The sequence below is a fragment of the Trichophyton rubrum genome (assembly GCF_000151425.1).
Source record: "Trichophyton rubrum CBS 118892 genomic scaffold supercont2.2, whole genome shotgun sequence".
NCBI lineage: Eukaryota > Fungi > Ascomycota > Eurotiomycetes > Onygenales > Arthrodermataceae > Trichophyton > Trichophyton rubrum.
This window is the reverse complement of record NW_003456427.1, coordinates 1,018,129-1,034,705: the sequence shown is the minus strand read 5'-3', so window position 1 is coordinate 1,034,705 and position 16,577 is coordinate 1,018,129. Positions and strand designations below refer to the sequence as shown.

At 47.3% G+C, this 16,577-nt stretch overlaps 6 protein-coding genes across 7 annotated transcripts; 1 reads left to right on the top strand and 5 right to left on the bottom strand.

Annotated features, from left to right (window-relative positions):
• Positions 1-16: 16 nt before the first annotated feature.
• On the bottom strand, positions 17-1,225 carry TERG_01937 (uncharacterized protein; the record flags this gene model as incomplete). The annotated part of the gene is made up of 5 exons (XM_003237168.1): positions 17-280; positions 351-422; positions 480-577; positions 641-1,072; positions 1,132-1,225. The coding sequence occupies 5 exons, from the start codon at positions 1,223-1,225 to the stop codon at positions 17-19; spliced, it is 960 nt and encodes a 319-aa protein (XP_003237216.1).
• On the top strand, positions 331-7,506 carry TERG_01936 (uncharacterized protein; the record flags this gene model as incomplete). Of its 2 annotated transcripts, none has more annotated exons than XM_047747832.1 (2): positions 331-1,626; positions 1,696-7,506. In XM_047747832.1, exon 2 carries the CDS (start codon positions 2,226-2,228, stop codon positions 2,541-2,543), a length of 318 nt encoding a protein of 105 aa, XP_047603797.1. In that variant the 5' UTR covers positions 331-1,626; positions 1,696-2,225. The 2 variants fall into 2 exon arrangements, with proteins under 2 accessions (XP_047603797.1, XP_003237215.2); XM_003237167.2 differs by lacking the exon at positions 331-1,626 and having other exon boundaries at positions 2,013-2,077; positions 2,145-2,543.
• Positions 2,658-4,376, bottom strand: TERG_01935 (uncharacterized protein; the record flags this gene model as incomplete). Its single annotated transcript, XM_003237166.1, has 4 exons — positions 2,658-3,725; positions 3,795-4,075; positions 4,151-4,195; positions 4,259-4,376. The coding sequence occupies 4 exons, from the start codon at positions 4,374-4,376 to the stop codon at positions 2,658-2,660; spliced, it is 1,512 nt and encodes a 503-aa protein (XP_003237214.1).
• TERG_01934 (uncharacterized protein) lies at positions 5,518-7,874 on the bottom strand (the record flags this gene model as incomplete). The annotated part of the gene is made up of 2 exons (XM_003237165.1): positions 5,518-6,941; positions 7,367-7,874. The coding sequence occupies 2 exons, from the start codon at positions 7,872-7,874 to the stop codon at positions 5,518-5,520; spliced, it is 1,932 nt and encodes a 643-aa protein (XP_003237213.1).
• Positions 7,875-9,475: 1,601 nt separating this feature from the next.
• Positions 9,476-12,147, bottom strand: TERG_11776 (uncharacterized protein). Its single transcript, XM_047750838.1, has one exon. It carries the CDS (start codon positions 10,604-10,606, stop codon positions 10,283-10,285), a length of 324 nt encoding a protein of 107 aa, XP_047605534.1. The 5' UTR covers positions 10,607-12,147; the 3' UTR covers positions 9,476-10,282.
• Positions 12,148-12,596: 449 nt separating this feature from the next.
• TERG_11775 (uncharacterized protein) lies at positions 12,597-15,596 on the bottom strand. The gene has a single exon (XM_047750837.1). It carries the CDS (start codon positions 13,785-13,787, stop codon positions 13,344-13,346), a length of 444 nt encoding a protein of 147 aa, XP_047605533.1. The 5' UTR covers positions 13,788-15,596; the 3' UTR covers positions 12,597-13,343.
• Between the last annotated feature and the right edge of the window lie 981 nt (positions 15,597-16,577).

Genomic DNA, 16,577 nt, shown 5'->3' with positions numbered 1-16,577 from the left:
CTTACAGAAGGCATTATTATATCTTTGATCTGGCCTTACCCTTGCTTCTTAACACTGTAGAATCCATTCTCTTCCCTTCGTCATCTTGTTCCGCAACTTCTAGAACGGGGAGACTTTGAGGCATGATGCGCCGCGGACTAGCACCTGGGACAACCGAATAGGGGCTAAAATCGGTGACACCGCCGTGCTCACGTAAAAAGTCCTCATCTAAGGCCAGAAGTCCATTAACGACAGAAGGTGGCGATTTTAGTATGGCGAGGATGGCATCAGAAAATATTGTCTAGAGCTTTCAATTAACCTTCCTGGAGTGGATGCTTCTTTGGGAGGTATCAAGGTTGAAAGAATCTCACCGGCTTTCGAAGATCTTTCAAAAACGAAGGATCCATATTAGTCGATTGCTGTGTTGCAGCAGATTCAATTGACTATATATCCTTGCTCTCAGACACAGCGACTCATAGGAGGAAGCCGTCGATACTTACAACAGCCGGCCAAATGCTTGTAATTGCCATACCATCCCTCTTTTGCCGAATGAAATCCATAGCGAGGCCCTTTGTCAGGACACTCATTCCAACCTTGCCTACCGGGGGGACATTGAATTAGTAGCTTTGTATAGCCACAGTAGCTGAACTAGTAAACTTACCCATAGCGTAGGCAGTCTTTCCCCTGAAGAATCGGGAATATATCGGCGGAGAGACAACTATGATTCTACCTTTCCAGCCATTCTTCTCAAAATAAGGAAGGGATGCATGAACACTAGCATATAACCCTTGAGGATTAACTTGTTGCATAAGCATAAAGCGTTTGACAGGCGTGTTCCCAATTGAAGACCACCATATTGCACCGGAGTTATAAACTAGGACGTCTAGCCTTCCATATAGCTCTTCGGCAGTCTTTCTAACTAATTCCTTGACAACCTCAACATTGCGGGTATCAACTGGCAGTGCAACTGCTTCACCCCCTAGCTCATTTATCTCCCGAGCAACTGTGTTGATCGTAGATTGGGGTGAGTTTGGGTCCGGCGGAAATGGCACAGTCTTGGAGGCATCGGACGTTGTTTTGGCCGCAACGACAACTGTGGACATTCTCAGTCATATAGTTCAGATGCTTGAGTATGAATGTGTACAAACATACCGGCATATCCTTCTTTTGCGAGGTCGATCGCGATCTGTCTTCCAATTCCCCTGGAAGCACCGATAACAAGTGCTACTGGCTTAGAGGCTCCCATGAGAGGTATCATTTGAAAATAGTGATTATATATATATGGTATCCACTTCCAGATACTTCAGTTGAGGGATATGGTATGATAGAGCCCCGTTGTAAACGAGACGTATGATGTTTTATCGGCGTGAATCTGCCTTGGTCGATGTGGTTGTCTTGATGCCGGCTAATCGTCGCTTGTTGCCGAACCTCGGCATCTCTAACTAGACGTCAGATACCCAACTACATAGCTACGACAGAACGAACAACCTCCTCCAAGCTCGCCAGTTAAGTATCAGATATCTCGGGGAGCTCTACCCTTTATTCACTATTGCATGCTGCCGACCTTTGTTGTCTGTGCATTTTTTTCTAACCTCTATGGAATCCGAGTGAAAATGGGAGGCAAGATTGAAGCATACCTTGATTGCCGTAAGCCATATCCTACCTCTAGTATAGCTTCACTCCCAGAGGATCTCCATAACTAATGACAGTCAATAGCCTCTCCATATTCGTATTATGCGTTTCTTCACCTTCTAAGGAACCGTGATGTTTTGGAATCCCATGGAGTCGAGATTGAGTAAGCTTGCCGTTAATCCAGCTGAGATAAAGGTACCAGTCTGATATGAAAATAGTGTCCACCCTGTATTCCTTGGTGGAATAAATGCCGGCTCGGGTATGGAGTGTGGAACGGATGATTATGAAACTATACCCCGTCACTGAAAGTGGTATTCTAACCTCTTCTTGCAATGCAGGCAACAAGCCGCCATGGACTCTCCCAGCCAAGGCAGCGTATGGGCAGTTCGACCGAGTGCGAGCAGGGAAATACTTCGGAGTCGATGATTTCAAAGTCCCGTCCTTTTTCCCTCCTCTAACCATTCTGGTGGGCTTCCTACACATATAAAGCATTATTAGAAGCATTATAGGCAATCTAACTGTCTTCTGAACAGCCTCAGCGATGCGCGACATATATCAAACAGAATTACCCGCGGGAACGGTTTGAAAATACGTTTCTGCTGTATTGGAAATATATGTTTTACAAAAATATCGATCTGAGCAAACCGGAGGGTATGACCGAGCTGCTGGAGGAGGCGAACTTCTCAAAAGGAGAAATCGATCGTATCCTGACATCTGCAAAGACAGATGAAATCAAAAAGGCGCTGGCCGACAGAACCCAGGAAGCATTAGATAGGGGTGCATTTGGTGCACCATGGTTCTGGGTCCGGCATGCTGAAACTGGGAGAGAGGAGCCATTCTTTGGAAGTGACAGGTTCCATTTCATGTGGGGATTCTTGGGCATCCCGTTTGATGATGTGAAGATCAGGCCAGCAGAAAAGGCGAAGATTTAAAAAGCCTTGAGATGACATGGTAGTTTCAAGAAGGAATATGTTTTTTACAAGGTAGAGAGGTAATAAATACCATTCGCAACTACGCTGTATCTAAAGGTTAGCTGCATTATCATTTTAGCTATCACCAAATGCAGACCCTAACTTCGCTGCAAGACCCTTCCGGCTGCTTCGTTGTCCCTGGTCATCGAGACCAGCCCCTTGAGTTGCCATGGCCTCGGCTTCAGCTCTGCTACCATATGCCTGAGCCCCCGGAACCTCCAACTTCGCGTTCAGCACGTTGATACGCAGTATTTGCAGGTGCGCATTTTCCAGGTACTCTCTCATACTGTCCAGCGCTTCTTCATGCAGCTGCTCTCTCGCAGGCGGTTTGCTGGTAACGATTACTCCTTTTTCAAAATCTAATCTAGCATCGAGGGTTTCACTCTGTATAAGTCCAATCAACTCAGACACAAATGCGCCATTTGGTTTGAGTTGCCCCTGCTCATCTCTGATTTGTTCTTTAGGAGCAAATACCTTGGCCATGCCATCGAGCGTGACACGGCTGTAGGGTATGATATGTTGCTGTATTGCCTTCGTCCTGATGCGCCTGTACAGCGTCCGGACGTGTCTTTGCAGGTGCAAATCAAGAAGGTAGTCAGCTTTGTAAGCCTCTAGGATATCCAGGCAAAGCCGAAACTTTGATGCACAAAAGAATGAAATGGCTTGGCGGATATGTGGTTCTAATTCAAGGAAATTTCGAAACGACTTGTTTTCGAGAACATTTTTGGCGAGATCAGCTCGGCTCATGGACGCTAAAGCACAGAGACCACCGTAAACCGCCACATCGTTTGGTGAGATCACCTCCTTGTAATTATCGCCAAGGGCTGGGTCGGTTGATAAGAAAGTTATTGCAGCTTCATGGTATGAACTTGCTGCGAGTTGTGCTAAGCCATGTGAGGCAAAGAGCTTAGCTTTACACTTCGGTTCGTCTTCCGGTTTAAACTGAAGACTGCGCAAGCGGTGGACATTTGCTTGGAGGGCTAACCAATCCGAGCGATCAATGGCAACAACAATGTTTTTAAAAAGCATCGAAGCAATATGAGACGTAGTAGTGCAGTAGTCCCGCATTCTTGAAAATGCATGGGAGGCAGAAGCAAGATCACCTATGCGATGGTAATGCATACCAAGATCCTCATTCCCCATCTATAAAACGTCAGAAACAGGAAACGAGGAAATCATGGAAGGGGAAAAGGCGAATGCTGGGGAGCCTACTCGTATGCTCTCCTTGATCAAGTTGTTTTTATACCCTTTCAATTCACGTTCCAATCGATTCGTATCGGCTTTGACGACTTTCGTAGTATTGTTGATCCATTCGGTGTCCAATACAGCTTCGCTGTCGGCCGGGGAAATCTGGTTGAGTGCCTCAACTGCCGTCTCATAACAATTAACGTCCACCCCCGACTTTGCTTCAGCAACTGCCATCTTTAAAGCTTCAACAGCAAGAAAACTTGAACAGGTTCCGATCAGATATAATCTAGCAAATTTTGTCCTCCCTAGTAGAACGAGCACCAGCCGAGGTGGTTAGTTTCACGTATAGACCGCGTCTTCTTAGGAACGGAACATCGTACCGGTGTAATTTGATATGTATGTTTCGAGATCAAACTTAGGTGGCTCTATATAGCTTGGTTAGACAGTGCTTTAACAGCTCAGCAATTTGTGAATTTCGGCAAGCATACCGTCAACAATGATGCGTGGTCTTGTTAGACTTCGGCTTTGGTGTTCCCCTGCAGGTTCTACATCCATCGCTGAGCTACCCGCGCCATTGCCGGCCCAGGCTTGTGATGACGACTCCATGGTTGTGTCGGGGCTGTATCTATGCCTTGATTGTGTGTTGTATTGAGGTAGAGTAGCTTATGGAGAGCGGGGTGACGTTTGCCTTAGAGAAAAGAGCAACAGCACAGCTAGGGCTCTGACTTAAGCTCTACGCCCTGGCAGCATGAATACAAGAGCTTGATTATGTTTGTGCCTCTTTCGTCCCCGTAGATGGGTTTCTAATTCAAATTCTGTACTCAGTTAGCACGCCCACTCGCTGATAGATGGTTAGAAGGCGGGAAGAGCGAGTAGCAGAGATGTCTGAGAGAAGGGAGTCCTCTTATAGAAATTCAACGTACATATCTGTTAGAAATGCAAGTAGAGCTCGTGAATCGTTCCCTTAACCGTCGTAAATCGTGATGTCATGTCCTGATGTCTGTTGTTTGGTCTTTTGACAGCCAAAAAAGAAGCTCGGGAGATCAAAATAAGGCTACCTGATTACGTAATGAAGTACTCGATACGAGATAACCCAGTCACATGAATATATGGCTGCCCCTGTTTCCCTGCTGTACTTTTCGGATAAAGAAAGGAGATATCATTTACAAGCACATGGAGTATTAAGTTGGTGTTGATATGCATTTTCATTTATGGTCATAAGTCAATTATATACCATTATCCCGTCTTTTGATTCCCAATTCTTTTTCCCCCTTTTCCATTGGAACCCAGCCAAAAAAATAGAAACAGTCACAAAAGAATTTAGGAGACACAAGGCGCCAGCTATGTCAAGTATGGGTAAACAAGTCAAGAACAAATATACCAAATGACAGGCGACCCTCGAAAATGCACATAATATAGGGAATAAATGGCAGTGACAATGGAATAGTAAGATAATGCTGTCATGAGTTAAAAAGTTGTACGCGACGAACGGCAATCGTAAACCGATTAGGGGACAAGGAGCTTTTTCGCTCCAGTCGATTGAAATGTGAAAAAATATGCCAAGGTGAGTTTGGTAATAAGAAGGGGTTAGGGGTAGGGAGTAGAATTATGCGGTATGTAAGGAAGGGAGTTTAGGATTAGTGGGACAGATCGGAAGAGAGCAGGGGTATCGATTGAAATTTGAGGGGTTATTGTGAAGTGGGATGTACTTTTTTTGACTCTTGGAATGATCCTTGCAGCAAATCTTCTATCCCATAAGGTCGTCGATGTTGAGTTCATCACCCAGTTTCATGGGATGCTCGATGACTGGGACTGCCGTTGGTCCAATGAGGCCTTCAGTGGCGTTGGGGTCCTTGATCCATGGGCCCTTTTCTTCTTCGGTGGCATTAAGGACGCCCTCCGATCGCTTCAGGGTTTCGATGTCCAGATCGGTAACGTAGGCTTCTCGACCCATGCAGTCCCCGGCAGGGAGCTTAAGCCGGACTTCAAACTCGTTGTCAAGCATCATCTCATCTTTCCATAGGCGACGAGGGCCGTCATAAAGGCAGAGGAGACGTCGCTTCATCTTCATCTTGCTATTGGGACAGCTCCATGAGGGAGGGTAGTTGTTTCGGTTGTTTCGGCGCCTTGAGGTGGTAACACGGTTTTTGGTCACCTTGCTGTTGGTGGAGTTGGATTTAGAAAGTGAGCCCTTCACAGAAGAGTTGGATGAGTCGTTTTGTTTGTCCGCAGCTTCTTCGATGTCATCGCCATCCTCGATTTGAGTAGCGTTCGACTCCAAGAGCATGTGTCGCTCCATGGTGTCACGGACGGCCTCGTCGGAAGCGACTTCGGTCAATCTTCGGGAGTTGATGGCCTCAGAAGGTTCTTCCTGCTGTACTACTCTCAGGACACAGTCGTCAAGATGCTCGTAGAACTCCTGGGCGTTGGAAAATGTCGCTGTACATGTGGAACATTTTCCGGTGGCATCCTGACAGTAGCTGGACAGCTTTCCACTAGGAACAGACGGAGGAGTTTTCTTCCTGCCGTTGGGAGCAGATTGGTCAACGCCGTGTACTGTCGTGAGATGGCGTTTAAATACGTCCGCGCGGTTAAAGCTTTTCTCCGCAGCGGAGCCTGATCCGGGGCAGAATCCACAAACCATGGTCCCTTTGTAATGTGTCAACGTGTGACGATTTTTATCATATTTTCTTGCGAATCCCTTCAGATGGTACTCGCATGTCACAATTGGACACTTTTCGGGACGTTCTGATTGGTGAGTGAGCATATGTGCCTTGAGGTCTCTGAAGACACGGCCGCAGTCTGGGTGGGGACATCTTCCTTTCTCATTTTCTTCCTCGGCTTCATTTCTGGTTGGAGAGGTGCGGGCAGATGGACGGGAATGAATGGAGGAGATGGACGACCTGCGCCCCTGGAACGGTCTAGGTGTCGAGAAGGTATTTTGCTGCACAAAAGAGGGGTTCACGTCGAATTTCTCCTGCTTCTGGGGTCCGGATGCTCCCTGGGACCGTTGCGGTTGCTGAGGGGTATGAGAAATGTTAAGAGGAGAGTGTGGTGAGAGAGGAGCGAAGGCGGGTGAAGAGATGAAGGGATATGGGGATTCCTCTGCGTACGACACGGCTACTCCCGAAAAGTTGCTACTCTGTTGCATTGGCTGTAACAATGCAGGATCTATTTAAACACCATCAGTTCTTTGTCTTCAACGCCAACACGGCGGTCATGCCGTATATCTGGAAATGTCCATGATGACAAGACGTTGATGGAGGAATAGAAAACAACCGGAAGGGCATGTTGAGAAAGAGGAGAGTCAATGAACATGCCAAGCATTAAGAAGCACTAGCAGTGTTATTGTCTCAGGAAACTAAAGTGTATGTTTCCGTAGATCTATCTTTGTCCGCAAACCACCATTTGTGTCGAGTCATGACGGTGGGCTGAAGACACAGGATATATGAAAGATAGAACATAAATCTTGCGGATGATGGAGGGATATACTAAGTTATATCGCTCGACCAACAGGCACAAGATTTATAGGATATAAAAAAAGGAGAAGAAAGGAAGAGTTAAGAGAAAGAAAACGAGGTCTAGAAAGTACTTACCCACATAAGGAGTGGAAAACTTTTCGCTCGCATATAGCATCTCAGGGTCGATGCTATTAGACAGGAAGTCACTTGGATACCCTTCACCAACCATGGCTATTTGCTCCGCACCCACGGAGACGTCGAGGTCAAGCCACTGGTCTTGATAAGGGGAACCTATTGATGAATTTGTTGCGCTGGGAAGAGAGTGGGTAGAAGCCGAGGAACTGATCGAAGAGTACCGATCGCCCGGCTGGGAGAGCGGTAGAAACTGTGGCGAGCTGGAGGGCTTTGGCGCCAGCCTTAATTCACTTTTGGCAGGGTAAAGTAGCGGAGAATCCAGAGCCAAGGGTTGCTGGAGCATAAATGGATAAGGATCGCATGAAAGACTGCTGCAATTGTTGTATGCCCCAAAGAGCGCTTGTTGCTGCGGGTCAAGGGAGTCTAGCGGGCTGTTAAAGGCAGACGAATCCATGGGGAGTTGTTGGAGGTAAGATTGCTCGCGAGCAGGGCGCTCCAAAGCGAGCATGACGGAGAGCTTGCTCTTTACGCTCGGTCAAGAAGCAGAGTAGGAAACAAAGAGAGAGTAGTGCAAAGTAGAGGCACAGCGAAAGGAGGATAAGGAGCCACGATAAAAAGAAGCTGCGAGTCCGTGAGCGTTTATCTCCTTAGTATTCCCTATATCCGCGGTAGAAATAGGATTCTAGGCAGACAAATATGGGCTGGATCTAATTGGAGGAAGCCGAGGTCAGCACATGGGGGATGGACGGAGATGATTCTGCTTTCGCTTGTTCTTCTTTTTGGCAACTGGAGGACGACCAACGAGACGAGAACGAGATAGAAAAAAAAAAAAAAAAAACGAGAATGGGAGAGGAAAAAGAACATATAAGGCAAAGGAAAGAGGGAAATTGGTAACCAGGGCAAGCGATCGATGTGTACAGAACAACAGGAGATATCAAGTAGTTTATGTCGCCAAGCTTGGGTTCAGGGCAACAGGGAGAGTGATCGATGGGCGGGCCGCACCGCTGTTTACGGGCACCAAGAAGGGTGGCAAAGGGCAGCCCTTTTAAACAGCAGCCATGACCACTCACACAGCAGACGCATCCAGGCCGATGGAAATAGGCCGCTAGGGAAGAAGGGTGGGCAGCGGAACGGAGATAAGCAGAGGACAACTGGCAAGGGGGAGAAGGAAAGAAAAGAGAGAAGTCAAAGCAAATGGATGGAGGAGAAGGAGACGAACCACGAAGAGCCGATCGAAAAATTGGGAGGATGCAATGCGGCGACCAATAGGCTTGCTCAGGTGGCAGCCTGAACAGTGGACTGGAAACAAGGGCGAGAAGACGAACTAGGTCGTATTTTTTTATGACTGATCGGTCAGATATTTGATCGTTCTGCTAGTTGATGTGAAGATCGGAGTGCTGTGGAGCTGGAAGCTCTTCTCCCTAGGAGCACATGTTATGATCAAGTCGTTCGTCCTTCAAATTTTGGTGAGTTTTGAGCAACAGGTCTGGACGGGCTCAGATACGATGAGTAGTATGGTAGTATGAGTATGGGGTCGAGAGAAGGAGTGGGGGGGGGGGAGGAAAAAGGAGGCGTCTGTCGAAAAGGGTAGAAGAGATGGAGGGTGTAGGCGGTTGGCAGTTATATAGATGGGCCTAACAAGTCCGAGAAGATGAGTGGAAGAAGGAAGAAGGGTGGAGGAGAAAAGAGGCAGAGCATCAGTTATATAAAAGGGCTCAGGGCAACGATATTGGAATTATATGGATGGAAAGACGAGCCAGCCCAGGGAACTCAATATCACCATCAGGTACCGCTATGTAGCTTACCCACGAACGGGACGCTTCCACTGAGATGGGTATACGTGAGAAGAGCATCCACTTGGCCTGCGTGCATGGACAGGGGGAAATGGACCGGGGGGCAGGGTAGGGCAGGGATGAACGCCCATATTAATTCTCGACTCTTTTTCCATACATAGTCCTAGCCGTATCGGCCATTACATACGGCCACCCGAGTGTTTTGGGGAGGTTCCGTATGGGAGGGATACATGGCCCCCTTTCTGCCCAGGCGCCTGGTGCTTTGTATAGGCTTCCGTACTGACCGGCGGCTTCCCCGTCGCACGGGAAGCAACCGCGTAAGAACAAATACGGGCCATATCATTCATCGTCATCGTCATGCGGGTGTCGGAGTCTCCTTCGAGTTTAAAAATTAAAATCTTGCGTAGGGCTTAGACGGCGGGGCACGGATGGGACAAGCTAATCCATCGGTCGGTTGTGACCCTTCTCATCCTCCTTGATGTTTGTTTCTCTTTCTCTTTCTCGCTCTCCCTGTGCCACACCTTCGAAGCGTCCTGGAGATGCGCAGTAGTCCCGTAAGATTTGGTTATCCGGCTTCGACCCAGGTGCTTCGACTGACGGACTGGAGTTGGGATTGCGACGGTGACAACCCCCTCCTATCTTTTTAACTCGAAGCCTTATGCGCGGATACTTACTATGAAAAGACACGGATGGTTGTTTCAAATCCAAAATAGCAACAGACCAATCGAGTGTCCTCCGGGGAAACTGGCCCGGCGCTCACTGGCTACTGGATCAGAGACGAGAAGTTCGACACCCAAGCATGAACTCTCTTGGTTTGTCTTTGTTTTTCCCCTTTTGTCGTCTTTTTTTTTTTCTTCTCTTTCTTTTTTTTCGATTCTCCATCTTATTGCCAATCCATCAACTTTCGTCACAGAATAACGAATTTGATGACTGTAAAAAAAAAAAGGGCCTGAAAAGAAATGATTAGTAGGAAAGGGTAAAAAAAAAGTAAAAGACAAATAACAGGAAGAAAGCATGGATACGTCTTCGTCGTCCCACGTAATGTGCAACCCCGGCTATGCAGAAGCCTCTCTTTTTGATCTTGAAACTCCGTGTATTCCTCCGCAGGAGGAGGAAAAGAGAGTTAGCCTTTCTGATGGTATCCAAAAGAAAGCGCAAAGTATCCCTCATACGGAGTAACAAACTCTCCTTTCCTCTCCTCACCCTCTCTCTTTTCTCTCCTCACTGCTGCTTCCCCTTCACCGTCGCTCCGCAAACCCCGGTCAAGGTTTAGTAAACATTCTTGATCCACACCATCCTCTCTTCGGCGAGATAATTGGCCCAAGGTAGCCTTATGGCCACTTTTAGTACTCACCCTCAGGTGTGCAAGGATTAAGGAGAACCGGTCAACGAACTTTCGCTGCGGTCTGCATGCATGCAAGAATGTTTGTCGTTGAGTACTCTCCATGCAGGTTCTAGGCGGAAATTCTATCAGATTGCTTCCCCTTTGGGACTCCCCTCGATCCGCAATAGGCTATGCTTAAAGCCTTGAACCTATCCAAGGAGGTGCGTAAAGAATCCCACCTGGGGATACGATGCGTTTTACCTAACCATCTGTCAACGTGCTTTATCAGACTGGGCGCTGTCAATCACCGTTGCCCTGCTCAAGCCCATCCCTTTTCACCGCGGATATGGCGTATAATAGTTGCTGTCGCTCTGGTGAAGACTCGGTCAACGGCGCTATCGTGATCATCTTCGTTTACTAGCCTGTTGTTGTTGTTTTCTCCCTCTTCCGGTCCCCGAAAGGCCTGTCTGTGCTACCCAACGTATTCTTGGAGTTCAAAAATGGGACAACTCCTTTTGTCTTACCTGGATATTGACGAATTGTAACTATACATCGGATGGAGAGACAACTTCAACCGATCCACGAATAGTTCAGATCGAATATAGCCGTAATATTGTCGAACATGAATCATTTTAACTCCGTAGTTGTCCGCATGTTTTGTTGAATCTTGGTACCGTATCTCTGGAGTATGATCGGCTGTTCTATTGTTAATAATTCCCACTCTATTCCATTTGACTTACTTATTGGGCATAATACTTCTCCTTTTTCAAGTCCTTCATTATTACCCAAAAACCCTCGTCAAAACCTCCTCACCCTAATTAACCCAGTTAGGGGGAAAAAGGAATACGACGAAGTGTGAAATGACGATTATCATCGTTCTGTCCACTGGACAGCCCTATTGAAGGCCCATCTAGACCCGCATCTTCATTTCAATGTAATCTCAAGAGAGGAAGCGCTCGTCGCTTTCCTTTTTCTCCCTGCTATGATTGCGAGTCATCGAAAAGAAAAAAAGACGCAGGGCAAAGAATATGTTCTAGAATGCGTTGCATTTTGATGTCATCTTACATGGCCTCCTGTCGCATGTCCCCAGACCTGGGTCATAGGGCAAGCTTAAGATACATGGGGGAGGGCTGCCGGAAGGAATTTAATAATGTGCAAGTCAGCATAAACTTCATACGGAAATTTGGTATCAAATAAAACCCACCTGATATTCAGTTTGACATGGTATGGAAGGAATATTATTATCAATAATAATACCACTTAAACACCAAGTCTCGCTCATCTGACACTAGTAACTTATGCTCCTGTTTGTGATCGCCTGAAACTGCATAAAATGCTGCTTGCAGATATGTATATGTGATGCTCCCCATGCTTTTCTGACGTATCTGATGTATCTGGTGGAGGCCTGTCTGTCTCGAAATATTCGTACAAGTGACTTGGCTTTTCCCAGCACTGCTGCTAGCCCACAACCTTATTGTCTGACGCTCTACGTGGACTTGGTCCTGGCTCATGAGGGGAGTGAAATCTAGCCGTCGTCGCCATCCGTGGGCAAGCAGCGTCTGTCACAGGTCAGCCAGCATGTACCATAGCGATTCTGCATCGCTCTATCAATAACGGCCGGGACGTTAAGGAGTGTTCTCACCAGTCAAGGGCCGTGGTAGCCGAATCGGCTTGCTGCCACTATTTTCCCAATCCAGACTAGCAGCCTCCCCTCCGCCGAACTCTGCCTGCTGCCCTGTCCCATGCTCGCTTGCTTGTCCGTGGTAACCGTCCGGCCTCCAGCCTCCGTCCGCTGTAAGATTGATTTCGTGGCTTTGTTTTTGCGTTGCTTGATATTTCTTTTTCGCTTGACGTCCTTTTTCCTTTTTGGGGCTGGCGGTGAACGTTCTGCCAAGTAGCACCACCACAACCAATGGCCTCGCGAGAAAGCCGGGCGCGGTGTCTTATGTAAGGATTCGGCGCTCTCTGGTTGGTCAATGGCATTTTGCTATTTTTATCCTTACCGCAACTTTATTGCCGAAAACCAAACTTTCTTTTTCCCGGTGTTAATGTTGATATCAGGATGGCCAGGGAGTATGAGCATGAGCATGAGCATGAGCATGAGCATGAGGGAGACGATGCAAGATAAGTCGGGTAAGTGACAATCAGTGAACATCTGGAGGGTGGTTGGCGGCGAAACTGCAAGCTTCCGCGAGGTAGCATCGGTTATTTGGATAAGAGCGGCTCATGCAGGGAAATTTACACTGCCATTTTGATTGCTCCTAGACAAGCGGAGGAACGCGGGCAACGAGGGTGGACTACTTGGTGTTCCATCATAGTAACATATTGAATACAACTCAAGACACAGCATCTCAACTGTGTCCTGTACTATGGATGAAACTGTTATCGGCTCCTTTTTGTCCAGGTTGTTTGGTCCTGTGGCTTGCGGCTCAGGAGATTGAGGCCTCTGTTAACTAGCCATGCTAAAATCGGCGATTCAAGCCCAGGACTTTCGGCAACCAGATGTCGAACTTGCCAGAGTTCCCACTTGACAAAACATCAGATGAGATGGCCCATTTCCCGCCCTATAGCTAGCCTGCCCTTAAGTATATGCTTAAGTTGGTATCCACTAGAGTCGAATTCAAGCCTTGGTGGTAAACTCGCTTCTTGTGTGCAATCACCAGTTACATTTTAGCTCGATATTGCGCCTCCTGCGCCTTTTTCTCGAACTTGGCCCACATGGCATTGTCAGCCGTCTCCCCTGTATGGAAACGTTGAGAGAGAAGTTTTAACATCATCAAGTTGTGCCGTTATGCCCGCCCAACATAATACGAGCAAGGAGGGTAAGGCAGACCAATTTCCGTGGTACAGGTAGACGATGCTATATACGGTGAGCACGGTCGCCATACGCATACCGAGTTATGCAAATCCAGTTCTTCCGTATTGTCAGAGCTTCATACAAAGCTCTCTTGCAGCTCGTTGGTCGCTTTGTGGCGGTGCGTTCTGTATGGACAATTTTAAATACGTACACGGTATTGATGTACAAGCGTCCTTTTCGTCCAGAAAAGGCACATGTTGCGGTGAAAATAATAATTTGAGCCTCACCTGAATTGTTATCTCCCCCTTTTTCCCGGACATCACCAAGTTGGTCGTAATAATCCTGGACACAGCTCAGGGATCTCAAGACACTATTGAATAATAAATGGTGTTGGCTCATCTGTTTTCGCTCGTCGATCGGCAACCCATAAAAAACCACGGAGGGGAGAGAGATATGTCCACGTATGCCATATGGAGTATCACACATTCTGCTATTAATGAAACCCATTTTTCCTGTCCGATAACATGCGGTAGTTTACTCTGTAACTACCGAGTACCTCACATGAAAAAAAAGTTGGGGAAAATTGACGATTGCTCTCGTATCAACCACCCTTGTCCCAAACCTTGGGCCTGGCTTGGAGGAAACGGCGGAGGGGCGGAGACGATCGTCCTTCTCATCCAGCCAGGGGAAGGGATGGTGAGAAAGGGCTACCTTACTCACTGAGAAGGGCATTATGCGGGCTTAATAATAATAACAGAGTGATCACTTTTCTTACCGAGAGACCGGTGATCCCGCACAATCCATGCAGAATGAGAAGCCATCACTTTCGCAAATCGTCTGAAACGGGCCTTATAATCCCTGACCACCACGTATATAACCGCAAGGACCGCTGTTTATTATAGGGCAGGCTAGAAAACCATTAATCAGATGGAGCTGGCGAAAAAAGGAATAATGTTATAACTAGAGAGCAGTCAGTGAATTCTGCGAGTCCGATTTCGTTTTCGATATCAGTTTCCACTTTTCTGGCTCAAGCTTTTTTTGGACAAATCGCGCTTTCATGGTGAAAGAGCGCTTGTGTGCCGTATCTCCGTCCGAGACGACGGATGCGCTCTGGAGATCGACTGGAGACGTCCATACAAAACCCACCAGAAGCACCGAGTAGCAAATCGTCCGTCCACCAGGCTTTCATATGAACCCCATCTTTCCCCGTGTCCATCATCCGCGGCCCGGCCTGGGGAAGTCAAAAAGCGTCAACCTGAACAGCAAAGGATAGTGTTCTCTGGGCGCTTAACGAGTTGACGAGTTGCTCTCGCCTTTGCCCTCGGAATCACCGAGGAGTTAGTTATTGAGTCGCTAGGATAACTCGTTAAATTGTGATGCTAGTCAACCAAAAGTGCCATGTAACCCGCTGGGGCCGAACAAAGCCATGCATGCTTTGATCAATGACAGTCGAGCGGTTTAGATGGTTTGGCATCCACAATAACTAATCGTCCAAAGACTTAACAAACTGGTTGCGTCCTCTTAGGCAGTTTCGCTGGGGGGGTTATCAATCGCTAGACTTTAGCCAGAGATCCTCAGGCAGGAGGCCATTACTTTGCCGACAGTGCAGGAGAGTGACAGCTAACCTGGATGCCACGCAAGAATGTGCCTTGAAGTAGCTTGGCAATACACGGGAGGAGGGAGATAGGGCTGAATCACTTGATTTTTCCCTGTCCCGCTTCCCGTCGTCCGTGCAAGCCAGCTCAGCAAATACATAGAACGTCACTAACAACAGGCCATATTCACAAGGTCAGTGCATGTATGCGTATTTTTCGCTTCTCAATTCTCCCGTAAAGAGCACACAGGAACACCGAGAGATGGGAAGCTACACATGCCTTGTGCCATAAAGAGGTTGAGGATAGGGGAATTTCTTTCACCCTCATCCCTGTCGGTGACTAGTTACCGTTACCTAACTACTTAGTGATCAGTGAACAGTACTCTCAGCCCTACGCATCCTTCACACGGGCTCGTACTGCCAACATCCTGATCTATCAATCAAACGATGTACACACCCGAAGTAACTCAAGGACTTGGCTGTGTATGTACTGGTTTGGCCTGTATGGTAACTATTCGTTACACAAGAAAGAACAAGGGCAAATCCGAATTAGTCCAGAGCGCGATGCATGCATGCATGCAGGCCGAATGAAGGGGAAAATCTCTCGCGGGTATTGGTTCACCTGTTCGATTCGCAGAACTGCGAGAGCCGCTCCTCCCAATCTTGCGGTCAGTATCATTATGCTTAGGTTTCTTAAGGCTGTCTCTCCACAGTTTGGGCATGGGGTTTGGATTTTTTTTTTTTTTTTTTTTTTTTTTTTTTTTTTTTTTTTTTTTTTTTTTTTTTTTTTTTTTTTTTTGGGAATTTTCCTCAAGGGTTTGCCGGGATGCATGCAGTATTTGGTTACATTTTGCGCTCCGACCAATGGTGGTCACGGTGTTGGCGGCGATCAGAACGTTCGATAACTCAGCCTTGTGAGAACCTGGACACGTTGGATTGTTGATTAATGATCATGAACGTTCCATATTCCTAGATAGGCGAGCGTCATTGTGGTAACTTATGATAATTTCGATGCCCTCAAAGGTTTCGTATAACCAATTCTAGATCGCTCTCTAGACAATCCTTTTGCTCTTCTTTTCCTCTGGACCACTCTCATCTGTCTCTGAAATGCTTTTATTCAAGTTCTGTACGACAGCGGGGTAAAGATAGGGCAGTCGATTCTTGGTACGCCCTTTTCGTGTTAAGCCATGGCTGCGACGAACTCACATGTGGATGAAGTTAAGTAGTGAACGAGTTAGGCCAGATGTTAATTCTTCGCCGGCACACGTTGTCATCGGCAGCTAGTTGATGAGAACGCGGGTATAAACATCTTATTGGTTAGTGAGCGCATATTGCTAAAAATTTAACTCCAAAAACGTGTTCCCACCCTGTCCGCAGAGTATCCAAGGCCCAGGACGTCCTTGCATAGCTGACAATTCCAGAGCTAAACAAATGAAGAAACGGACCCGAAGGAGATAAATGGGCCATGGAGACGCCAAACATCCCATTTACAGCCGATATCATAGCTCCTGGTTGTCTTTAATACTACCCCTATTGCACCTGCATCCACCATGAGGCTTGGGGTATGCATTGTGCAGCAGAGCTAAGACCAGACGAACGAACCAAGGCGAAGATTACCCGATGCTTCGGCCTACCTGGACAAAGAAGCCCAATCCTATCCACCCCCCTTTTTCTCCCGTGTCGGTGTCTTTGACTAGACAGTT